This window comes from Zeugodacus cucurbitae, chromosome 6 (assembly GCF_028554725.1).
Source record: "Zeugodacus cucurbitae isolate PBARC_wt_2022May chromosome 6, idZeuCucr1.2, whole genome shotgun sequence".
Lineage (NCBI taxonomy): Eukaryota > Metazoa > Arthropoda > Insecta > Diptera > Tephritidae > Zeugodacus > Zeugodacus cucurbitae.
The window spans coordinates 27,273,683-27,290,101 of NC_071671.1; the positions used below are offsets into that span (position 1 = coordinate 27,273,683).

The following is a 16,419-nucleotide window of genomic DNA, read 5'->3' on the forward strand; positions in this document are numbered from 1 at the left end:
GAATGCACTAATTCATCTGTAATATTTTATTGTAAAATAGTTGCAATATATTAAAAATAAAATACCGTATCATTAAAATTGTTTATTGTAGGGGCACATAAAACGTTTGTGATTACCGATATCTGATTAACAATCTCATGATATCGATTATTGGTAATGCCATCTTTGTATTCTAGTTCGAAAATAACGTTACACACATTCCGCATACATGTTACGGAAGTTCACGGAAGTTTTCCCTTAAAAGTTGTGCATTTTTTTATTCATATTTACATAAAAAACTATTATATATATTGCCACTGCTCTTCGTACTCATATTGTAGCTAGTAACCATGACAGTAAAAAGTGATAAAACCATTTATACAAACTATCACCTATTGACCTATATTGAGTTCACAAAATCACCTAAAGGAAATACTATGGAGACCAACTTACTTTCAAGGCATTCACGAAGTAAGCACAGCTTGTGTGACTTTTATTTTCAACTTTTAATCACATTTTTATAGCTTAAGAATTATTTTGTGCCAAAAAAAGAAGGATGCAAGCAGAGCAGCAGCAGGTATATATATATATATATATATATATATATATTTTGAGTGTATATACATATAAAACAATTGACATTTTTTATAGAGTAAGCGCACACGCTCATATGTGGAGGAGGTTTTCCGTTTAATTGAAGAAAAACCCGATATAGTAGATATAATAATATTGAATAAAAATGGTAATCCCATTAAGACAACTATGGAGAAACAACTTGCTATTGAGTTTGCTGGCCTGTATGAAGTATTGAAGGAGAAGGTGCAATTGGGTTTACAGAAGATTGATCCAAAAGATGAGTTATTAATGCTACGAGTACGCACAAAAGCCAATGAAGTGCTTATAACGCCAGATGGAAAAATTACTGTAATGGTAGTACAAAATGCACAAGACCGAATTCAGTTATGAATTGTAATTCCGAATTTAAGATTTTACAAAGCCATAATACACAAAATTATATATTCATAGTAAAATAATGATATAGTTTTATTGCATCACAACAATTGTGAATTCCTTTTCCGGTGCGACTAAATATTCAAATTTTCGTGTTGCAATGCGTAGGAAAGCCAAATCATTGGTGGCATCTAAGTCACGTACTGCGCTGCGTGCTGTTGGCACCAAGACTCCGCTAATCAATTTAGTTATGCCACCAGAAGTGCTGTTGTCGAATGTGGATTGTACCACAGTTCCTAAGGCATTATTCGACACCACATAGCCAATCGCGTTCCTCATGATACGTTCTGTGTTCTCAGCATTCCTGCGTACAACGTTTTCCAATTGTATTGACTGTTGTTGAGGAAACATTCTATTTAAATCTGGCAAATTTATTGATAATTATGTCGAAACATACCAACATTGAAAATTAATATATGAGCAAAAAAAAATTATAATAATTCGAACAGTTAATGCAGTGCAGGAAATCTGTTGCTGAGAAGTAGCTGATTGACATTTTTTTTGAAAATATTTGTATAAAGTTAAAACTTTTTTATCACAACAAATATGAATGGTTTTATTTTCATCTTGACTATTGGAAATTTTAATTCAAAATAGTCAAGTGATTTGCCACCCTGGTAACTAACGTGTAATAAAAAGTTCTATTTTATTATTTGTTAAACGCAACCCCGTTTATGTTTTCTGCTTGATCGATGACAACATTGATTTTCATTCTGGTTGTCGTCCACTGACTCAGGTGAAAAGTTTGCAAATTATTATAGTTTCAATAATAAATACAAGAAAACATGGTAAATAAAACAATTTTATACAAAATATTCAATAATATAGATTATGTAATTATATATTGTAGTCGCAAGAAGTTGAGGAAACATTAAAACGTATTCAGTCACATAAGGGTGTTGTCGGTACCATTGTTGTCAACAATGAAGGTAACATTACAATGCTACATACTGCTTATACTAATTGGACTATTTTATTAGGTATTCCAGTCAAGTCGACATTGGACAACACGACTACAGTGCAGTATGCCGGTCTCATGAGTCAGTTATCGGACAAAGCGCGTAGTGTCGTGCGAGATTTAGACCCATCCAATGATCTCACTTTCCTGCGTGTACGCTCTAAGAAACACGAAATTATGGTTGCACCGGATAAGGATTTCATATTGATAGTTATCCAAAACCCAACTGATTAATGCGTGCAGAAAAGGTATCTAGATGGTCAAAAGAAGAAACACTTCAGCTACTTACGTATTCATTGTATTAAATTGCGTGGCAGGTCAATCTGCGTTAAAATATACAATATATCTTTTAAGAACTGCTTGCATATTATGTGATTAAATGTTAGTATTAATTTTGATACAAACTTAATACAGCCCAATTCAAAAGCTTTTGAAAAAAATAACATTTTAGACTTTTTAGAAGTACTCTAGATGATGATTGTGGAAGCTGGAGGCAACAATACGGAACATAACCTTGATTGCATTTAGAATAATTGTGATGCATTATGTTTATAAATTCGTTATTAAACCATTTTTACAAGTTTTTAACATTTTGTTGAACAACAATAAAGCATTAAATTAAATGGTAGGTATTATAATTAGCAGGAAAACATTAGTGTTACCACGAAACACTAAAATATTTGACAATTCGCAATAGAAAGTACAGGGTGTCACTAAAATGAAAAAATGTAATTGTTATAAAATAAAAACAAATTTATGTACATACAGAAACATAAAAAGTTATTAGTACTTAATTTATTCTACGTTACAACATAACTTTCTAATTGTTGTCTAGCTAACATGAGTTTAATTTAGGCTGACATTTGTTGCAACCATGCCATTATGAATTGACAGCTGTAAATACGGATAGCTTGCGTAAAGTCAGATTTTCAGATTTTGTCATTGGCTCGCCCTGTCTGCCTGTCTTCTTGTGTGTTGCTGTTGCTGCATCGGATATGCAAGGTTTCCATTTTTATTAACGCATCGCAATTAATAAAGCTAAAAAATGGAACCAAATTTTATCTGTTTTTCTTATACAACAAACACGATCTAAATAAATGTACGTGAACAAAGTGTGTGCAAAGTGCAAATGATGAAGCTTATAGTTTGCGAGTGGGGTTACGGAAGTAAAATTTTTCACTCAAATGTGCTGTTGTGCGTGATGTAAAGTCCTTTCACTGTGTTATTTTCAGTGAATTTATAATTATAATTTCGAGTGCATATACGAAAACGATAAAAATAATTAATTGAGTGAATAAGAATATACACTTGAAATTGAAATAAAGAAAAATTTAATCGTTCGCATCCAGCGAATTCCCGAGAGTAAAATTTTCGTTTCGTCACGATTTATGTACATATTCACAATATCGACTGGTTTTCGGTATAAATATGTACAAAGTGCGTGTATATAGAGACGATTTGAACGCAAACGCACGTAGTTTACTTTGCTTTATCATTTTTATATACACATATGTACAAATAAGAGCCGCATATTCAAGTTAATCTGTGCGTTTGTTCACATCTGTATGTATTTACAGTGTAAACTAAATAAACATCGGCCATCAATTAAATGAAGAACACAAAAAATCTTCATTATATTGAAAGCTCTTCAGTGGAACCCTTTGATGTGTCTGGTGCTTTGTGTGTTATGTGATTGTTTAATTTTTCAAAAATCCGTTTACAATAAGTAATATAGAAAAAATGCGTAATATAAAAATTCAATTGTGATATCCGACATTTCATATAAGATATTTAAACTTTGCAATACTTGGCTTTCAAAACAGTGTAGCGCATAATAAAATCGACCATTGCTTGTCAATATACATATATTTGTATCTACACGAATGTGCTGTTGATGTTGCGTACAATGCTGCTACCATCTACGGTAGCATTGATATCAGTATCGCAAGGTGTACCATGATACATATGTATGTTTGTACATATGGCAATGTAAATATGTAATCTGTCACCAACAATTAATGCGACAGTTGTTCGGGTTTGAAAACTTCTTTTGCAGCAAGAAAAATGAACAAGCTGTGAAAATATTAATACGGGTGGTCTCCTACAATGTAAACTGTAAAATATGTGGTTTAATTTGTTATATTAGGTCTCAAATTGTAAAAAATATTGTGGAAAAAAAATTACCAAAAATATATAATAACAAAATGTGCACATCATGCACATCGTCACAGTGTATACTAATTAAACTAATAGCAATTGTGGAAAAATAACAAAATAGAACTAATTCAATTAAAATTTGAAAACTACGTCTTAAAAATCTTTTAATCTTTGTTTTAATTTATTTTCCGTTTTATTTATTTACAGATTCTACACAAACAACTATAAACACGGCATGAAGATAATATACATAAAATATAAGTCTACAGTGTTAATGGAATAATAAGAAAAGTTAATTTAAACATAAAACATTGCTTCTTCTACTAAAATAATATAATCAATATAGATAAGGTAATTTATAAAATTACAATCTAATTAATCACGATATTCGTAATCAAATCAGCGCAACAGCGAGCAAATACCTACAACATATTATATAATAAAAAAAGTTTAAAATAGTTAGACTCATGAATATTTGCTAAAACAAAATCGCCGGAAAATCGATTGATTCACGCTCGTATATTTGGCCACAAACTGTGATGAAATTTTTGAAGCGCCGTTAAGAAAAATAAGGGAGAATTCACTAAAAGTGCTAACTGCATTTTCACCACAATCATTGAATCCACTGCAGCATAGTTATCTTAATTTTTATGATTATTGTTGGCATAAAATATTACAGAAATAAATCGATAACAATTTCGAAAAGCAATTAGAAGAGTTTGCAGTGGCGGCTAGTAAGCGCCTGCCTCACCTCTGATGGCCCTACAACACTACCTCAAACACACAGACAATTACTGCGGAACTGCGCCAACAGTCACGGCAACAACAGCACCAACAATCAGCACAGGAGCGATAACGCAAGCACATTTGCAATTGCAACATCACGCAGCAGCAGTGACAGCGCAGTCCTCTCAAGAACAGCAACAACAACAACAACTAACACAGAGTCAACAACAACAAACGCAACTGCATAACATCACCATAACAACAACCACCACACCAACAACAACACAGGACACCACAACATTAGCTGCAACATCATCAACGGGTCACACTAACGCACAAGCGCATCAACAATTACTTGTACAATCACAGCATCGTCTAAAGCAGCTGCAACTCAAACAGCCCACCATATATCAACAGCATATGACCTATCATCATCACCATCCCTACTATCAGCAAAGCAGCCATCATAATACTAATACATCAGCTGTGTCCAATACATTAGCCAACACGGGTGCGGCCAATCATAAATTCAAAAGTGCGCAGCACAACCAACCGAATTACAATCACAATCGTACGCTTCCCATACACGCATTAAATCAGAATTCGAATTTCTCAGCGGCCAGTTCGAGTACTGGTGGCGGCACAGCCTCCAGTCATGCGCCCACACAGCAATCGAATGCCACCAACTCTAGTCGCTCCTCTGGCGCTAATGGACATGCCACCAATGCGGTGGATAGTGCCAAAGCCGGTGCGGTCGGTGCAACGATGCGCAGCGGCACATCAGCAGCTGGCAGTAGTACAGCTGTTAATTCGAAAAAAATCAAAATCGAACCAGTGCTGTCACAGTATCATCAAACAGAACGTTTGAACTTCGCAAATTCACATATTGTGTGGGGTGAGGAGCATTGGCGACGTGTGGTCTTCCAGGATGAGCGTAAATTCAATTTAGACGGACCGGATGGCTTCTCCAGTTACTTTCACGATTTACGTAATTACGAACAAACGCTATCGCAACGACCGCGTGGCAATTCCGTTTACATCTATATGCTAATCACCGCCGGTGGCCCCATTCACATGGAGGTGTCGACGGCGAAACAACGACCACAAACATATATTGAAACGATATTACGCGAACGGCCGAATATCATCACGAAATTGGGTGGTAATCCCGATTTTATACTGCAAGATCACAATTGGACGGCCAATATGACGCCGACCACACAAGAAATGCTCGATGCCGAAGGCATTAAAATGCAACGTTGGCCAACTATAGCGCACGACCTCAATATTATGGAAAACATTTGGGGTTGGCTGATACGCGAAGTCTACGATGGTGGACGCAAGTTTTCGCGCAAAGACGATCTCATATTTCGTATACGCGCAGCATGGACACGTCTGCCCATGGATTTTGTGGTCAATCTCTACAGTACACTGCCTGAACGCATTGCAGAATTATACTATACGCGCGGCATTTATACAAACTGTTGACGATGGCAGTGTTAGGATAGCATAGTTAAGTTGACATAGATCCACGTTGCGCGAGTACGAGGATAAAAAATACAGCACAATGGAAGGGTTGCAAAGCAAAGCAGCGCCAAAATAAGCAGACTGGGGTTGAAAAAGTTCTTACGACACAAAAAAAAATATGTTTTCAAAATGTAATGTAAATAAGGCAAGTCAAAACATCCGCAATGTAAATGGGAAAGAAGAAAGCAGTGAAAGATATTCACACACAGTTTTGGTAGCAGCAGATAGTGTTGAGCAGCATGTTAAAAGCGAAGAATACGAGTTTATACAAATTTATATTTATATACATGAAATGTATGTATGCCTAGGGTAAAACTGAAACCTCGCAGCCCGACGAAAAATGAAAAAAATTATTAGTTTATTGTATTTGTGCCTAAATGTAGGCTCATCAAAGTTATACGCGTGTGCGCCATTTGAGTTCTTCATTCACGGCTGCTAAACTCATTGCAATCTTTAAACTCTGCCCTTTTATAGTTTTTTATATAAAGACAGCTGAGATGAAGGCATGACAGCGGACGTTTTCAAATTTTATACCTGAAAAATACAGTTAACTATATATGTGGGAACCAATACTGAATTGTCTGTTATATTATTATTTTTTTTTTAAACTGTAAATAATTTCTCATTAGTGTAAGCTCACCACACATTTGTGAACAAGTGATTGATCGTCATGCGAATTTCTTACTGTTAAAATAGTGCAAAACATTATTTCAATTATTTTTGTGGGGAATTCGACTGCATAACGTTTCGAATACACGTACAAACCTGCAGTGTCCCAGCATGTGTTCACAAACAACAACAACGGCAGTCATACATGTGTTGTTGCTCCACAAAAATTCAATAACTCGCATTATTTTTTTTAATCTTCTTTTTTTCTTATGTATCTTTTGTAACGTGCTAAGACTGACTGCGACTGCTTTAGAATTGCGCATACATACATACATATATACCTAAAGGTATACAGACGAGACGAACATATGGTTGATTGGTACATCGGTTGGTCGGCTGCTTTGTCAACAGGCAGCTAAGCCGCACACGAACAAACAGCGTTGCACTTAGCACCTGCTTGTTTCTTCTTCAGTGCAATTTCCCAAACTTGCTGCTGTTCTTCCCGCACTTTGCACGCTGCTAAATCTCACACTCACACACATACACGCTCTGATGCATTGGCATACATACATACATACATATGTTCTGTGATAGTTGTTAGTGTGCTTTTGCATTTTATTTTTTAATATTTTTTAAAACTGAACAATTGTTTTTTATTTTTTATTTTTTTTGGGTTATACTTTTGACTTTTCCTAGTGAATCGCGCGCTATATTGAAAATACTATATAGTGCATAAATATAGAAACATTTATATCTATACATACATACATAATATGTAATTTGTTCACGGAACACTATGCATATACGTGTTTATATATATGTATATGTATGTATGTATTTATATATGCTGCACGACATGTTTGTTTGTATGTATGTAAGTGGGATGATCCTTCACATTGTGCTGCATAGGAGTTCTTTTGTAAAAAGTACTGAAGTAACTGAAGTATTATCGGAAAACTAAATGAAACAAAAAAAAACTAATAATACTACATATAAATAACGCAAAAAAAAAAACCTTGAAACAACAATAACACTATGTAATACGTATGGAGACTTGCGTTATCTGTACATACTCGTATGTAACGAATTAGCTTTTAGTAACTGTATTTTTTAATGAAATTTAATTTGGAGCAAATGAATATACTATATGTTCAATAGATATGTTAACTAAAAAAAAAACAAAAAAAGAACAAGAACAAGAAAAAAGTGTAAACTTAAATAATTAAATTAACTAAACCTACAACTTAGCTACATATACATAGTATATACATACATACATACCATATATTCATACATATGTATGTATGTTAAGTTAGTTAAGTTCAAATTTACTATCAAGCGACTGACCAGCAGCGCTCAGCAGCTCTATACATACATACTTATATCTAACTGAACTGCATGAATTCGTATGTTTTTTTGGCGTTTCTCACCTCAGCTGGTACGCCTTGGATGACTACTACTACTAAATATAATATGTAACAACAACAACAACCAGTTATATAATGTTGATTTCACGACCTGAATATGTAACAATTAGAAATCCTAAATCTAAAATATTGTAGTTCCACAAACAATGCAAATTCATTTATTATGCTGTCTGACTCGTCGTAGTGGGAGTAGCAGAAGTAGCAACGTAACGAAGCGGCTTGCAACGAAATGATGAATGGCATCGCGCATGCGTACTTATGTACATAAATACGAATTCGTGGAATGCGCGTATGTTTTGTGTGTGCGTGTATATTATGTATGTATGTACGTATGTGTATGTATGTGTGATGTGAGTACGGCATAATACTGGAAATTATGTGATTTTTTCGCTTATAAAATATTTTTTTAAAAACACACACAAACAAAAATGTATTTAAAAGCTCTAAAAATAAACGCTCTCGATGAATAACTGAAGTATAAATATAGGCAATTGTGTTTTACTTAACTTGATTTAATTTTACTGAAATTACTAAAACTTATCGATTCAAATAGATTAGATTGTCGAAACAGCACAGCACTTGGTGTCAATTCTGATAGTGTAGAACCGGTTGTTCTTGTACTTTCCGTTTCAGCTGGGCTGGATGATCGTTAAAACAACAACAACTGACTACTAAATAGTGAGGTGAGTTCGTTGGTCAAATAAAATCGGCTCAATTCCGATCAGAAGTTCGAGATTCTCGCTACAATTACAAAAACCAAGAACAACGAATGGCGGAGTTGTTCAGGAAGACTAGTTAGTATGCTTAACTGCTCTTAAAATAGTAAAAATTTAATGGAAGCATACTTTACATGCTAGTGGACCTGTTCAGGAAGACTAATAAGTACGCTTAAAAGCGATGAAAATAGTAAAAATTTAATGGAAGCATACTTTTCGGCGCCATACTATTTTGTAGCGAATGATAGCAATTTCACGAAAATGAACCTGATCCAAATTTTCAACTTTTTTGTTAAAAAAAACACTCAAATTTAAGCAGACAGTAAACATTGTGTATAAGTATATTTCGTGGCACTTTAAAATGTGCATATAAACTGGCGTACATATAAAAAATACGGTATATTTTATAAAAATATGTATATGCATGAATGTATGTATGTAAATATAAAATGCATTTTAAATAGGAATTGTAATTGTTCGTCTTGTGTTGAATACTTCCGTTGATAGTTAAATACTTAGCTGTATAAATATATATATGTATGTTTGTTTGTAAAAAAAAAATGATCTTATATAATACTACGCACACAAGTTGGGCTGCAAAAAGGCATTTTCTGTTTCACACAAAAACGTCCACCAATCAATGATTTGCCACAATCGATGCCAGCACAAATGAAGCACGCGCTGTGCCAATGTACATCACCCCAGGCGACACCCTGATCGGTTGGCTCAATTTGACGATTACAACGTTGGCAAGTGGCCGCAAAGAACTCATTGTAACATTTCAAACATAACGGCATATTGGTCTTCTCATCGGGTATATATTGTTGCCCAGCCAGGGGTGTATCGCAATGATAGCAACAAAAATGTTTGATATGAAAGGTGGCACCTTCGGCCGCCGTATACTCCTTAGTGAATATTAATTCGTCGCATGCTTTGCAACGCGGTATTTTCAAATTAATGGCTAAATCACGACCACAATACACTTGACCACCGTGAAAGAAATACACGAGATCCGCTAATAATTCACGACATGTATAGCACTTGAAACACTCGGGATGCCAGGCGATTTCTTTGCCAGCGCGTTCGGCTTTCACTGCGACCTCACCCAATGGTATTGGTTTAGCGCAATCACGACAATTCACGATTGGCGTTGGTGGTTGCTCTGAAAGAATATTTTTCAATAAATATATTATTGACGAATAATTATATCAATTTATTTTTGCATAAAATAAAACCTTTATTAGTTAGACGCATTTGTTGGAAGGCACTTGGTAGGACAGCAGCAGTCAGCATGTCAGCACCACCTACCGGTGTTGAGGCTTTTGAACCAAAGCCAGAATCATTGCTACTGGAACCACTCAGTCCGCACTTGCCTAAGTTGTTCTCTGTGGGACTTGTATACATTATGGCCGCGCTGTTGGGCAATTGTGTTACAAAACTACTCAGTTCCTCAGCGACAGGTCTATTTACGAGCAATTCTTCTCTGAGCGCTTGTATCGGTGCTAAAACGCGACATTCATCAAATCGGATATCATTTTGCTTAAGCGTATCGTAGAGTGCATCATAAAATGGACTATTTAGTAAGGCACTTTGCACTGCTTTCACATTTACACCAATATCTTTGAGTTTCTGTTTTGTAGCTGGACCCAAAATTGAGGCGTTCATAAAATCTGGCAACATTTGTGCGGGGGAAATGATCACCGCTGCTGTGGGTAAACCTTTACATTTGTTCTCAAACGCCTGTTTGAGTGGTTCAGAATGTAGGATTTGTGCAAAAATTGCATCACGTTCGTAATCGACATTTACGGGTAGGCCACAATTATTAGCCAAATTACATAAAGTGCCGAATTTCAATTTACGTGCCGGTGTTTCTTGACGCATTTGTGCGCTAAAACGCGCATTTGCTGCATTTTTGACAGGCAACGGTGAGTGGAAGGATAAATCATTTGTATCGTTTGTTAGTGACGCATTAAATGGTGTTTGTTGTGTTGGCATATTGTAAGCATCAACACCGGTTAGCATATTATGTTGCTGCTGTTGTTGTTGTGGTGTTATATACTCAACAAAACCGATACCCATATTGCCAATGCGTACAACAATTCCCTGTCCAACGCAATTTTCACGTATCTTCACCACATACTGTTGTAGTTGTGCGGCTTCGGCATCGGTTAGATTGTCGCACAGCGCCGCATTCAAATCATGCGGCGGCACTTGGAATTCCAATTGTTGTTTGCGCTTTTGTGCCGCATCACTGCCCGCAATCGGCACTTTGGCCGCGCCTAATTTCTCCATATAATCGGAAACAACATCTGGTGTTGTGTTCGGTGGCACCCAATCGACTTGTACGGGTTGGCTGGCGAGTGCTTTAATTTTAATGACTGTGTGGGAAAGAGAAATAATTGTGAGTTCGTCGTTTATATTGTTGTGTACAAAGTAGCAAAGAAAATATATTAAAATGAACTAATTACAGCTGATACAGCGCTAATTAAAACTTTATTGCGAAAAATAAAACGCACATTTATACATAATTACATATGCAAAGACAAACACAAGAATATATTAGTGTTCATGCATACTTACAAGCTGGCTTTGAACATATTTGTCCCAAAATCTCAAACTGTGCCCAAGATGATAAATCGTCATCAACACATTTGTGCTGATCCTTGCGACACTTGCAATTACGACATACTTTACGCCAAAAATGTAAATCTAAACCAGGACATTTGTCACCGCATTCACCACATGGTGCACCGGCACCCACTTCATGACTCAGCTTTGTGGAGCGTTGTAAATTTTCGCGTCGACTTTCCAATTTCGAAAGCCATTCTGGCGCAACAGGCTCCTCCACACAATTCTCACTATTACCGCGTACACTCATAATAATACTGAGTGGGTGGTGACAAGTTGTTGGCGTATTCTTAGAAATGTATGTCTGATTTGTGTATTGTTTTTAATGCAAAATATTTTTGTGTATATGTGTATATTACGATGAGGTCATTTGTTGCATATAGTAAATGTTATATTTAACAAGGCACAAATTAATTAAGTGTTCCGTTACGTATAAGTATTCGTTTTTCAAATGAATTACTAATAGTAGTTGTTTAACTAGAACACTCTTAAATATAAATATTTGCTATATACAACAAACTTGTAAATTGCATTTAAACAGCTGTTGAGTTGTCAAATTATATTTGAAACAGGGTTGCCAACGCAATAATTTGTAAAAAATAACACAAATTTCAGGGAACAATTGCGGATGTGCCAATGATGCTGACACAACAATTTCGGTTATTTTTTTAATTTTTAATGCTATACCGTTACTAACATAATAGTGGTACTCATTTAACGTCGTAAACGTATGGCAACATCGCAAAATTACAATATCGTAATTTTTACATGTATTTCATTTTACGACTATCTTGCAAATATGCGAGACCTTTTTCAGTGGCATTCATGACATGCTTACAATTAATTCACAATAAGCTGATATTACAACAATATTGCCAAAGAGCGCTCATTTAACATTTGTTGCCATATTGCAAATTTACTATATTTATATCATTGCAATGTTAAATGAGTACCACTATTATAAAAATTATATTTTTCTATAACCGGAAAACTGTTAAAATTTAATACATTTCTTAATTAATAATTTTAATAAACCCCATTCTTTAAAGTTTTCAAATCATTTGTATCACGCTTTACCCGCCATTAAATCAAGTACATTGAGTACACATACAACACTTCCAATATTTTTTTCGTATTTATTAATGCGTATCCTTTTATATTTTATTGTATGCCATTTATTTTATTTATTTTCATTTGTAGGGTAATATGTATTATGAATTGCATAGAGCAGCACATTTTCAAAGTAGAAGTCTTCATTCGTTGAGTGGAATCCATTATAAACACCAACCGAAAGGAGAGAACGGACACACAAAATTTATGCCGGCAGCGCTATATGTAGTACAATACGCTGCGCATGCAATGTGCAGAAAAATTCTAATTTTTTGTTTTCTCTTTTTTTCACTATAAACAGACTTCTGCAATTATAGTAAGTAATATTTAGATGTTTTTGTTTTTTAATATTTTTCTTCAATCGATATAGCAATTATTAAGTATTCTTATTATTTTTCATTCTATATATGTATGTATGTGTATATGTATTTGTATAACTTTTATTCATATATTTGCAAGTTCGATTTAACGATTGCTTGGTTTACTTTTATGTACTTTATCAGCATGTTGTTATGTTTGAATTTGTATAAGTGTTACAATAATATATATTTTTTTCATATTTTTGCTCGTAAGTATAATATTAATTTAATAAACTTTATGATTTATTAAGATTTAGTTACAAACTATATATGTATGTATTGTATAAATGTATATTGTTAAGTGTGTGTGTGTGTGTATTTTTTATTGTTTCCAACAATATTTGTATTCATTAGCAAATAGAAAAGTTATAATGATCCATTTTAAACGCTGCATTACGCTTTCCTAAAATAGTTATAAATTAAACTGTGGTGGAATACAACAATTGTCTGTTTTTACTTGCAAATAACCACAATTTTTTATCGAAGATAAAATTTTTTTTTTTCAAATTTGTATTAAACAAAAACTATTTTTGGATCAATTCTTAATTTAAATATTTAAGTAAATAAAAAATAAATAAATAAATTTTGTAACTCGAATTTGTATTGTGTTTGCATTATCGCAATATTCGTGGTGAATTTTAACTAATCAATTGTACACATTTTCAATAAACTTTTTTTTTTGTGAATATTTGTTTGTTTTTGAAAGTATTAATTTCTTTTAACAAAATACACAAAATTGTTCTATGTCTTTTAGTTATTGGGGTTCTTTAACAGTGTGGTGAGTTTTCACTTTTATAATGTTAGATAAACAAATTTTCACAATGGATATATAGTCGTATTGGATTATTAAATTCAGAAATTTTAGCGTGTTTACAAATAAAAATGGTGCAAAAAAATTTATGAGAAAGTATAACTGAGGACAATTTTATAAAATAATGGTTTCTATTTTTTTGTTTTTTAACTCAGCGCTTCAAGTAATTGTTCAGAAAACATAAATTATTAATACCAGTAATTTAACGAAACAAGTTGTACATATGTTTTAAGTTTATGTGTGTTTGCACAATTTAACATAAGAATTAGACAAAAGAAAGAATTTTTATATAATATCATTTTTAAACACAAATTACAAAACAAATAACCAAAAACAAAAACCAAAATAAAATAAAATAACAATAATAATAAATTAAAGATAACACATAGTTTGGACTTGATAGCATATTTTTTCGCATGTCTGTAAATCAATATTCAGTACGTTCATATTTATATATGTAATATTTATGCACATAAATGTGTTTGTTTGCTTAAATCCTGTCCCTTTTTATGCCGTTCATGATTTTTGTTTTTGTTTTTAGTATTATACGTGTTCGATTTAATGTTTATATGCGCAATTTTTCAAATTTAATTTTGTTATAGTATGTATTATAATTGTAGCTACTAATTTGCAATTTGAGCTTAAAATATGTAATAAATAGGCTTTTAACACATACAATTACTGGTTATTATTATTTTAATAAATTTATGTGATTTTGTTAATTAATTTTAATGTTTATTATTACATTTGTTTCGTATTTTTTAATATTTTTTTTTTGTGTTTTTTATAATTTTGTTTGTATTCACTTCGTTTGTTTGTGTTTTTCTTATTTATAAGTTTTTCCTTTTTTGTTATTTATTTATTTATTTTTTTTTTTTTTTAAATTTTTGAAAGTAATTCTGTTTGCATGTTTCATGTCATCTTTGATTCTTTTCCCTTTGTAAGCGCTCTACTACTTGTATCATTTAATCTTGCTGGTGTTTCCCATTAGCTTCTCGTTTTTTTTCTTCTCTGGTTTAAATGTTTAACCCTATTGTATTTGCTTGCTATTAGTTTTTCATTAAGAATATAAATATATAAATATCATTTTTGTTAGGTGAGAGCTTACTTTTTTCTTTATATAAATAATATGCGTCTTAAACGTTAGCCCGCAGGCATGTACATATATATATGTATATGTATATGTAAATGTTTGTATGTAAATACATTGTATGTATGTGTTTATGTATGTAAGTGGGCTTGATTTAACGTCATGTTATTTTGTTTTTTGTTTTGCTTTCATTTGACGTTTTATGTATGTATATTACTGGGTTTTTGTTTTTTTGTAGTTCTTTTCCCTATTTCGTTGATTTAAACATACAAATCTATATTGTTACTTGTTATTACATATTTAAATCGCGGTTCACTGCAATGCTGCATGAAGAATTTCACATTGTTAATCACTGGAACATTTTCTGTAAATTAATGCAAGTTTCACTGCTTGTTTGTTTTTGTTGTCTTTGCAATTGTTTTAATTACATAACATTGCTGCGCTGTGTAAATTTTAAAAGAGCTGCACCGGTACAAATGGTTGTAATTCACCAATGTGTAGTGGTTGTGGTGGTGCTGGTGGATTTGTTGGCCTAAAATAAATAAAAATAATTTTAATGACAGAAATCAAAAAACGCTTTTGCACAAACAAACGCTAGTTAGTACCTTACAAAAAACATATTAGCCGCTGACATGGTTGCACCTGCAATTTTCTTCGTATTGTTACCAATAGTTGTTGTTTGCTGCTGCTGCTGTTGTTGTTGTTGCTGTTTGTGTAGCGACTTTTGTGTAGCACCCGCTGTTGATGTTAGTGCACCATTAATATGTTGCTGTTGTTGTTGTGTAGGTGTGATTGCCGTGTAATTCTGTTGTTGTTGTTGTTTGCTCGCTATATTGTTAACGGACATAGTGGGCGCAACATGGTTTATGTTAAGATTAAGATTATTACTGTTGCTATTATTATTATTATTATTGTTGTTGTTGTTGTTGTTGTAAGGATAAGTGTGTGATTGACGTGGTGGCGGTGGGAGGGTTTGTTGTTGCCGCAGCTGTTGCGGCGTTTGTTGTAGCGTATGCGCTGACAGCTGTTGGTGTTGTTGTTGCTGCTGCTGCGGTTGATTGTGTTGTTGCTGTTGTTGATGTTGTTGTTGGTGTGACAACAGTTGTGTGTGATTCTTGTTTGCATTCACACTAAATGGTTGCTGTTGTTGCATTGTGGCCCCTAAGCCGGTAACAGTATTCATATTATGTTTTGCAATATTATTTAATCCGCCACCGCCGCCGCCAACATTTAGCCCGTTTGTGTTTTGTTGGCTTGTATTAAACAGCGGTTTTGTGGTTGTGACGGTGGTTTTATTACTCATATTATTAT

The 16,419-nt window shown here is 33.6% G+C and overlaps 6 protein-coding genes across 9 annotated transcripts; 3 read left to right on the forward strand and 3 right to left on the reverse strand.

Annotated features, from left to right (window-relative positions):
* The first annotated feature begins 217 nt into the window (after positions 1-217).
* LOC105215971 (dynein light chain roadblock-type 2) lies at positions 218-1,013 on the forward strand. Of its 2 annotated transcripts, XM_011190204.3 has the most exons (3): positions 218-450; positions 504-556; positions 631-1,013. In XM_011190204.3, the coding sequence occupies exons 2-3, from the start codon at positions 536-538 to the stop codon at positions 943-945; spliced, it is 336 nt and encodes a 111-aa protein (XP_011188506.1). In that variant the 5' UTR covers positions 218-450; positions 504-535; the 3' UTR covers positions 946-1,013. The 2 variants fall into 2 exon arrangements, with proteins under 2 accessions (XP_011188506.1, XP_054089833.1); XM_054233858.1 differs by having other exon boundaries at positions 219-556.
* Positions 935-1,530, reverse strand: LOC105215970 (dynein light chain roadblock-type 2-like). Its single transcript, XM_011190202.3, has 2 exons — positions 1,388-1,530; positions 935-1,323 (listed from the first exon to the last, which is right to left on the reverse strand). Exons 1-2 carry the CDS (start codon positions 1,391-1,393, stop codon positions 1,024-1,026), a joined length of 306 nt encoding a protein of 101 aa, XP_011188504.1. The 5' UTR covers positions 1,394-1,530; the 3' UTR covers positions 935-1,023.
* Positions 1,531-1,636: 106 nt separating this feature from the next.
* LOC105215969 (dynein light chain roadblock-type 2) lies at positions 1,637-2,391 on the forward strand. Its single transcript, XM_011190200.3, has 3 exons — positions 1,637-1,778; positions 1,841-1,919; positions 1,971-2,391. The coding sequence occupies exons 1-3, from the start codon at positions 1,776-1,778 to the stop codon at positions 2,180-2,182; spliced, it is 294 nt and encodes a 97-aa protein (XP_011188502.1). The 5' UTR covers positions 1,637-1,775; the 3' UTR covers positions 2,183-2,391.
* A 423-nt stretch (positions 2,392-2,814) lies between these two features.
* Positions 2,815-8,880, forward strand: LOC105215967 (transposable element Tc3 transposase). 3 transcript variants are annotated; one of them, XM_011190198.3, is made up of 2 exons: positions 2,815-2,950; positions 4,313-8,880. In XM_011190198.3, exon 2 carries the CDS (start codon positions 4,862-4,864, stop codon positions 6,317-6,319), a length of 1,458 nt encoding a protein of 485 aa, XP_011188500.1. In that variant the 5' UTR covers positions 2,815-2,950; positions 4,313-4,861; the 3' UTR covers positions 6,320-8,880. The 3 variants fall into 3 exon arrangements, with proteins under 3 accessions (XP_011188500.1, XP_011188499.1, XP_011188497.1); XM_011190197.3 differs by having other exon boundaries at positions 2,876-3,151; XM_011190195.3 differs by having other exon boundaries at positions 2,876-3,047.
* On the reverse strand, positions 8,220-12,301 carry LOC105215966 (testin). Its single transcript, XM_011190194.3, has 3 exons — positions 11,691-12,301; positions 10,346-11,488; positions 8,220-10,272 (listed from the first exon to the last, which is right to left on the reverse strand). The coding sequence occupies exons 1-3, from the start codon at positions 11,986-11,988 to the stop codon at positions 9,677-9,679; spliced, it is 2,037 nt and encodes a 678-aa protein (XP_011188496.1). The 5' UTR covers positions 11,989-12,301; the 3' UTR covers positions 8,220-9,676.
* Positions 12,302-13,260: 959 nt separating this feature from the next.
* On the reverse strand, positions 13,261-16,413 carry LOC105215964 (protein kinase 4-like). Its single transcript, XM_011190190.3, has 2 exons — positions 15,714-16,413; positions 13,261-15,640 (listed from the first exon to the last, which is right to left on the reverse strand). Exons 1-2 carry the CDS (start codon positions 16,409-16,411, stop codon positions 15,562-15,564), a joined length of 777 nt encoding a protein of 258 aa, XP_011188492.1. The 5' UTR covers positions 16,412-16,413; the 3' UTR covers positions 13,261-15,561.
* Positions 16,414-16,419: the final 6 nt, after the last annotated feature.

What these genes read in the sequence shown, in the direction of transcription:
- LOC105215966 (XM_011190194.3), bottom strand. Translation starts at nt 11,988, where the DNA reads ATGAGTGTACGCGGTAATAGTGAGAATTGTGTGGAGGAGCCTGTTGCG. An exon ending in AATATGTTCAAAGCCAGCTT is followed by an intron (nt 11,489 to 11,690) that starts GTAAGTATGCAT and finishes TTTCCCACACAG; the next exon opens with TCATTAAAATTAAAGCACTC. An exon ending in AATGCGTCTAACTAATAAAG is followed by an intron (nt 10,273 to 10,345) that starts GTTTTATTTTAT and finishes ATATTCTTTCAG; the next exon opens with AGCAACCACCAACGCCAATC.
- LOC105215967 (XM_011190198.3), top strand. Translation starts at nt 4,862, where the DNA reads ATGGCCCTACAACACTACCTCAAACACACAGACAATTACTGCGGAACT.
- LOC105215971 (XM_011190204.3), top strand. Translation starts at nt 536, where the DNA reads ATGCAAGCAGAGCAGCAGCAG. An exon ending in TGCAAGCAGAGCAGCAGCAG is followed by an intron (nt 557 to 630) that starts GTATATATATAT and finishes CATTTTTTATAG; the next exon opens with AGTAAGCGCACACGCTCATA.
- LOC105215969 (XM_011190200.3), top strand. An exon ending in CATTGTTGTCAACAATGAAG is followed by an intron (nt 1,920 to 1,970) that starts GTAACATTACAA and finishes CTATTTTATTAG; the next exon opens with GTATTCCAGTCAAGTCGACA.
- LOC105215964 (XM_011190190.3), bottom strand. Translation starts at nt 16,411, where the DNA reads ATGAGTAATAAAACCACCGTCACAACCACAAAACCGCTGTTTAATACA. An exon ending in GCTAATATGTTTTTTGTAAG is followed by an intron (nt 15,641 to 15,713) that starts GTACTAACTAGC and finishes TATTTATTTTAG; the next exon opens with GCCAACAAATCCACCAGCAC.